This window comes from Oryzias latipes, chromosome 6 (genome assembly GCF_002234675.1).
Source record: "Oryzias latipes chromosome 6, ASM223467v1".
Classification (NCBI taxonomy): domain Eukaryota; kingdom Metazoa; phylum Chordata; class Actinopteri; order Beloniformes; family Adrianichthyidae; genus Oryzias; species Oryzias latipes.
The window spans coordinates 19,901,130-19,909,148 of NC_019864.2; the positions used below are offsets into that span (position 1 = coordinate 19,901,130).

At 41.3% G+C, this 8,019-nt stretch overlaps 1 protein-coding gene across 1 annotated transcript; it reads right to left on the reverse strand.

Annotated features, from left to right (window-relative positions):
• Positions 1-501: 501 nt before the first annotated feature.
• lrrc4 (leucine rich repeat containing 4) lies at positions 502-4,329 on the reverse strand. Its single transcript, XM_023955910.1, has 3 exons — positions 3,166-4,329; positions 2,957-3,078; positions 502-2,820 (listed from the first exon to the last, which is right to left on the reverse strand). Exon 3 carries the CDS (start codon positions 2,697-2,699, stop codon positions 702-704), a length of 1,998 nt encoding a protein of 665 aa, XP_023811678.1. The 5' UTR covers positions 2,700-2,820; positions 2,957-3,078; positions 3,166-4,329; the 3' UTR covers positions 502-701.
• Between the last annotated feature and the right edge of the window lie 3,690 nt (positions 4,330-8,019).

The window sequence follows — 8,019 nt, forward strand, 5'->3', positions numbered from 1 at the left end:
GTCCAAAAGCATTTGGCTTATAGCTACTGAACAGCACAATCTATCTGTGCCATTTTGCTGCTATTGGACAAATTTTTGTACTTCTCTAGACTTTGCTTGTTTGTCTTTTTGAGTTCTTCAGTCCAGAAATGTCATTTTATTGCATATAATATTTGGCACAGTAAAAACAGGAGTTTACGTTTTGGACTGTATTGGAAACAGGTGTGTGTCACTTTTTTTAATTTTTATTTTTTTCTGTGCCCTTAAACGTTCACAAAACAAACTCAAAGTTTCAGTAGACAGTACCACATTTTATCTTTCAGTGAGAAAAGAAATTTATTGTTTGCTTTTTTCTTTAAATAGAAGTCACCACTTAATAGAAAATAGTTTCAATTTGCTTTCTTTTCTAATATAATTTGCATCTTTCACAACTGCATGACTATATATATATATATATATATATATATATATATATATATATATATATATATATATATATATATATATATATATATATATATATATATATAAGATATATTTTCAATATTTATACACATATATAGGCATGTACAGGAGAAAAAATATGTCTGTTTTGCAGTTCTGTACAAAAGAAAGTTACATTTATGCCCCTTGTGCATTCTGTTGCATGGACAGGTGAGCAGCTGGGAGAAGAGTGCTTTGAGTAAAGTCAGAGTCTGAGATAAAGCCCCAAGAAGTTTCTGTCAGATTTGAGTCTCCTGAACCTTTTCCTTTCCTTGAGTAGTTGTAATAACATATGGATCAGCAATGGTGCTGATGTGACCATGATGCTCTCTGACTGAACGATGAAGAGAGTTGTTCTGGGTCCAGTGGGCTCTGTAACTTCCTTGTCGAGATGAGGAAGAAGACGCGACAAAACCAGGCTTAAATGTGTTGCTGTTGTGTTCCACTAATGTTGGCAGTGCCAATCCTGTGTCATCAGAACCACTAGATCTAGATGTCGGTGGGACAGGGGGAACTTGTTCCTCCATCTGTATTATTTCTATGGTCCTGGCTGCTGCCACAGTACTCCTTTGCTGATGCCTCTTACGCAATTTATAGAATGCTATCAGCATGGCAGCTGCCACTAAGGTAACGGCTACAAAACAGCCAATGATGATTTTGGTGGTTTTCATCATCTCATCCAGGCTGGCAGCTGGCTCTGCAGGGGCTCTGGGACTTGGGACGGATACCTGCCTTGGAGTCTGAGTGTTTTGAAACAAAACAGTGGGTGTGGAGATGAAGACGGGTTGAAAGACAGAGGGTGAAGCAGGGACAGTGGGTTTAGGCTTGGGCGTCTCCTCCACTGTTGGATCCAGCACTTCCACTGTTACAGTGGTAAAGTATGACAGATTGGATGTATTGAGTTCAGCATTGCTGATATTTAAGTAGGCAGAGGCGTTGGAATTTCCTGCCATGTTGCTCACCATGCACGTGTAGATTCCCGTATCTGATGGGAGAACATTGGAAAAGTTGAGGGTTCCATCATTGAGCACTGATATTCTTGGGTGAGCTGAGCCATGGGTCAACACAGTTCCATTGGGCAGAAGCCATCGAACTGAACTCATGGCTGCTGTGCGGCACCTTAGTTCTGCCACCCTTGCAGCCGAAATGTTCAGATCTCTTGGAGCATCGAGTATGAACGGGGCTGAGCATTGGAAAGTTGTCTGATCAATTTCCACCAGGTGTCTTCCTCTTATGTGTATAGGGGTGTGACAGCGGCCACAGCAGGTGGAATTTGTGGGAATGTTTTCTCTGAGCCATGCCGACAACCAAACTACATCACAGTCACAGCTCCAAGGGTTGTGATGTAGATGTAGTTCCACCAGGTACTGTAGAGGAGTAAACAAGTTGTGGGGCAGAGATGACAGATTATTATGAGCAAGATTGAGTTCAACCAAAGCTGTGATGTCATCAAAAGCATTCCTTTCAATCGTTGTTATGGCAGAATTCATAATCCATAGTTTACGTAAATTTTTGAGTCCATGGAAGGCCCAAGGCTTCAACTCTGGAAAAACATTATCCGATATCTCCAACTCTTCCAATCCCACTAAAGGTGACAGATGAGGTAACTCCCTTAGATTGCACATTCCCAAATTAAGGTACTTGAGGTTATGAAGGCCCTCAAATGCCCCCTCAGAGATGTATTCCAATCTTCTCAGTTCCCCAAGGTCTAGTCTCATGAGTGAGGGGACACGATTGAAGGCATAAGAAGGGATGCTATCAATAGGATTATTTCTGAGCCACAGTTCTCTTAATTTTGACAGATACTCGAAAGCTCCACTGGGTATGACTGTCAGTCTGTTGTCAAACAACTCCAGAGTGTTGAGACTGGCCAGGCCATTGAAGGCCCCTACTTCAATCTGTCTGATTGCGTTCCTTCCCAACTGCAGCACTTCTAGATGACGCAAGTGTCTGAACGTGTCTGCCTCAATGGTCTCTATGCTGTTCTCCATTAAGTTTAGATACCTGGTATTGGTTGGGATGTTTGGAGGAACTCTTATCAAGCCACGGCGGGTACAGACAACCTTGGTGAGCTGGTTAGTGCAGGAGCACACACCTGGACAGTTTTGTGGGTTTACAAAGCCCGACTCAGGGCCTGTGGATTGGCACATACTGAGAGCAGGCACCATGAGGGAGATCACGGCGAGCAGGGCTGTGTTCCAGGTAGGCTGCACACTAACCTGGCCCAAAGGACTCATGATGTGGAGGGCTCATTATTCTGCATGGTGGGGGGAGACGGCACACACCAAAGGACAGACCACCCTAGCCTGGCTGGAGCAACTCAATGCTCCCAAGTTCCATTGACTGTGCAGGAAGATGCTGCATCAACATTTTTGTATGGTTGGAGAGAAAAACAGACATGAGACAAAATGAACACAAAGAAAAAAATTAATACAAGAAGAACAGAAGGGCAAAAACAGAGCAAGAATATAAGAAAATATAATTTGTGACATACCTCATTAGTTTGAAATTGCTTCCTTCTGGCTTTTTCCTAATTGAAAAGCAACGGTCTTGCATCAGCTTTATTTATAATCCCTCAAAACGACTCGAGATGGATGCTTTCTTTTGCTAATTATCCTAAAAAAGTGAAGAGGCCCTATTATAGCCAATGGTACAAAATGGCTCCTGATAATAAAGTCTGAGAATGACACAGAAAACACTCACAGTCAAAGGTAAGGCCACCAAGTCTTAGCCAGTGCCTAGATCCTTTCCTTCTTCACTAAGTTTCCCTCTGCAAGACTGCAGACTCTGAAATTCAGCTCCACTGTGGATAAATCACAGCGATCCATTATGCAGTCCATTGCAACAGAAGAGGGGAGAAAAAGTGACTAACTGAATTGAAAGAAAAGAAAAATCCTCGTTCAGTCAGCTCCAGGTACATGTGTTGGCTCCTTGGTTAGTCGCCTGTTTGAGTGAGAGACCTCCCTCACTGTGACTTTGCCAAGGGCTTGTCGGTCGCTGATTAGCCCTGTTGTGACAGAGACTGAGAGACAGAAAAAGGCTAAGGAACTCCCGGCACAGTCATCCTCTTCTGCTCTCCTCCTCTGTGTTCCTCTTGCCTTTTCCTAAGATTGGGCTGGCCCTGGTCAGAGCAGCTGCAAGCTGCCGTGTGCACAGTTAGCAGTAATCCGTCTATTCCTCTTGGGGGGAAGGGGGTTGAGGGAGAGATGGTGGCGCTGTGTGGGGGGTTAGAGAAAGGGATACGCTGCGCTGTCGGAGCTTTGCAAAAGGCTGACGGAAGAGAGAAAAAGAGAGAGAGCCCTCTTGTCCTCTTCTGCAATGAGAGAGAAGAGAAAGGATGACGTTGGAAGGACGAGAGTAGAAGTGGTTTCTGTATCCATAAACAAAGGATTTGAAGATTCTTCTTTATGGTCGTTGATTGCCTCCTGGTCTGCCTCCTCTAGTGTTCCTCTGCTCTCCTATTTTTTTGTTTTTTTCCCAAAGCTGAGGTAGTAAGTTTCGGCAGTTAGCCATGTGTGTGGCTCTCAGACTTGCGACTGGCTGTTGGACTACTGCAGTAGTCAGAGTAGAACAGAGAAAGGCAAAGAGAGTGCTTCTGAGAGACGGAGAGAAAGAACCGCTGACAGATCAAGAGAAAGATAAAGTGTGTAAAGGAAAGTGTCTGTGAGAAAAATGGAAAACCAGGCAAACACTCTAACAGGCAGCCCACCGTCACAGAAGCAGCAGGAGCAGCATATTAATCCTCATCTTCTCTTCTTGTTTATTCTCCAATCTCTCTCTTTTCTCTATTACCCCCCTCGGATGTGTGTCGGTGTTGCAGGCTGCTAAAATGCTCGCTCTGCCCCCTCCCTTTGTCCTTCAGTGGAAACGTGAATGTACTGCTGACGCACTCCTCTCAGCTGCTCAGCCAGCCTCAGAGCAGTGCATTGGTTTGATGCAGTGTTCCTGTGTATTAACACATTCAATACCCCCCCCCCCCCCCTTATCTTTCGTTCTCCCTCCCTTCACTGTATCTTCACCTCTCTTTCTCTCACCCTGTCTGTTTCGGCTTCTCACGTGTTCTGTCGTCCCTCCTTCCCTCACCTGTACCAATTCTTTCCTGTTCTTTTGATTCCTAGAGGTAAAATTTCCATATCTGTTGGAATTAACACATTCCAACATCTCTCACAGAAGGTTGCACAAATTACTACAACTCCCTGGTTGTTTTGCTGTTTATTTTTTCCTCTATTCCCATTCTTGAGTAAAGGAATGTGCCAAACTTTGATGTGAAGCCGCACACTCAGGGGTTGTAACGCATGTTTGGTGAGTCCACTGCTCCTCTAGGAAAAAAAAAAGGCAAACACCTTTGTGTTTCTTCTTTTTGTGAAATATGTGGGCTTTAGAGTGTGAGGGTTTGGGGTTGGAACAGAGGGGCTGGGTCAGGGGGTTTGTGACATCACAGAGCGGTAAAATGCTGACTGTGCTTCACTTTGTCCGCCGGACAGTTTTCTCTTTTGGAAAAGAAAAATGGAAGAGATTGCATATAGGTTTTCATTTGGAAAGATGGAAGAAATACAAAGACACACTATAGGAAATAAACTGACCAAAAGAATTGAGGGGCGGGTGGGGGGGTTCAGCTGGGGTTTGGTAGGAGGACATATATCTACGTCCTTGGTGAAATAGGGGTAAAGACCTTAGGCAGGAAGAGAGAAATGAGATAAATAAGAACATATACGAAGAATGAGAAAGACAGATGAGAGAAAGTGCTGCCTGGAAATCTCCTCAGTGAAATAGCAAAGAAAGCTACAGACGAAGAGGGATGAGGATTAGGAGTGAGGGGTCGGAGAGAAGAGAAGTGTTGATAGTGTTGGATTAAGAGTCATTTGAATGCAGGAGAAGAAGCTTCTCTCTCTCTTTCTCTGCATTTGGTTAATGACCATATTCTCTGCTCCTTTCCCCCAGGTCTGCCACACACAAACTTTATTGGGCATGTGCATCTAAATAAAGGCAAAAAAAAAAGAAATTCATAAAGAATGTCTCTTTGTCAATATCTATTTTATACTAATTTATGAAGGTAAAGAGACATTACAAAAATGCTATACTTCACCAGGTTATTGAAAAATTAATGTGGCTTGACCACAGTGACTGGTGGAGGACAGCACCTACGATGATAAAGTAGCACATTTAAAAAGGCACTAGGTGCAGAATAAATGCAACAAAATGGTGAAATAAAGGTTAGAACATATCTCTGTTAAGAAAGAAATGTCTCCCATGTTTGATTATAACATTTCCCTGCATCGACAATTACATCAACCGCAAATGTGTCTAACTTTTTGGAGCCTCAAAATCATTGAAGATGTTTTATTTTATTTTTTTCATTTTTTTATTTTTGTGTGTGGACTTTTGTAGTTTTCAGCTTATTTCAGAGGCTTGCTTTTAAGAAATGGGGCTAATAGGAAATACATGTTTCTGGTTTTACAGAAAAATAGGACATGTCATTACAAAAAAAATAATAAGTATTTCTAATATATATATTTTTGTTTTCATTATCTCAGTTAGGTAAAAAAGGTTCAGTGCTGCAAATACATAAATTTTAAATATGCAATTTTTGAAATTTGGCCAACCACTACACTGATATTAGGCACCGGTGTAAAAAATCAACAGTTTATAAAATAATCTTTTAGGTTTTAAGTCATCTGAGTAAAATAATTAACACCCTGGAATACCTCAATGGCAATGGGAAAAAAAGTTCTTTAAAATGTCTATCTTGTTTGTATATTATTATTAAAGTCTCCAATTGACTGCCTTACCAATGGAGCCCCACCCTGCTGTGTAGTGAGAACCGACAGATCAAATTGGTTCTTAGCACTAGCTATTAACTTTTGTCTTAACTACTGTCTAATGCCTCCCCCTTGCCCCAGTGGATCCCACACAACTCAGCCTGTGCTTAGTGTGGCAGGTCGGGAAAGTGCTGGAGCAGCATTTGGCATCAGAACAGAGGAGTGGAGGGTGTAAGAGAGGCGACTGTTTGAAGCAGATCGATGTGGCCTGTATTCATTAACCCTCGCTCACAGATCCCTTCCCTCTCCAATCACGACCCCGCCATTTTAGGACAGCAGTTGGTGATTTATTAGCTGTCCTGGCTCAGTCAGCACCATCGACCAATACTCTGAGGAGAGTTGACTCACAGAAGAATGTAGTGATTTCCACACTCTAAACTGAACTGAGTGATATGACACCAGTGAAAGAGGAATCGTGGTAGTGAAAGCGAACTGATCCCTCCACCCTCATGCTTTGATGGTCGGAAATAAGTCAGCTGATTTCTATTCTTGTTTTTAGCTCTATGCCAAATTCCTGTTACCTTTAATACTTTGCCAAATGAATAAATTTAAAGGCAGGGAACTGACGCAAAAAAGTGATTTTTCTCATTGATCAAATATGCATTAATTAGTTAAACTGATCAAAAATCTCAACCATTGATTGTTTCATTGACTTTGAAACAGCTAGAAATTGACAATTCTCAATAGATTAACTGAGTGTACTTGTAAATCTTGCACCTAAACCGTTTAAATTATAGACAGGAAGTTGCAAAGGTAATTGACTAATGGGCTGTTTCCACTCAGCAGTTAAGACCAGTTCAATACACCTCTTTACACTTTTTTTGTTTTTTTTACATTTGGATTTACATTTAACTATTTAGCAGTTGCGTTTTTCCTAAACTAAGTAAGCAAATAATAACAAGTCAATTCTTTGCAAGACTAAATTTAAAATCACCTGCATTGATCAATGGAAATGTTTGCTCTATATTTTGATTTCGGTTTTCATCAGATATTTAATGTGCCGGAGAAAAACGTGTTTAAAAAAATACTTGTATTTATGTTTACCTTTGGAGCCTTTACACAAACAGTTCTCCTTATTTTTTAATTAGCATTGTCTTAAAATATACTTACTCTTAACATGTTTACCAGTGCATACCAATTTCCCTGCTTTATACTTGATTCGTTTTGTCACTTTGATATATTTTTCATAATGGAGCATTGGTTGCATACAAAAGATTTCTGAGCATAAATAAAAAGCAACAAAATCTCCTAATTGACCTCTTACATTAAGAAAGCTGACTGTTTTATACATGTGTCATACAAAAGTCACATCTTGTCTTACAAAAGCTTTTAACAGGAGCACTCCAGCTCAATGGATTTTATTGATTTCACTGTGCTGAGAACACAGTAGGTGTTTGGTAGTTGGGGAAACAAACAGCCACTGAAATGGGTCATTCTCTAATCCCAGGTCTCTCACTCAGAGGGAATCTGCAACTTCAGTAAAAAAAAAAAAAGAACAAAGTACAGAGATGAACGTGATGATGAGCAGTCGGTGTGAGATTTTTTGGTAAATCTGCAAGCCAGTCATTGTGAAGAATAGCAGTTGGCATGTTTACACAGTTGTGATTGCTGCTCAAACACAGGCTTGTACACAACGGTTTCACAGCTTTCAATAAACACAGCCAGCGATAAAAGCTGCTGCATGATTTCTTATCACATGCATTAGGCGATGTACAGGTTATGGGGAACACATACTGTA

Coding starts and splice junctions, on each gene's coding strand:
- lrrc4 (XM_023955910.1), bottom strand. CDS start 2,699: ATGAGTCCTTTGGGCCAGGTTAGTGTGCAGCCTACCTGGAACACAGCC.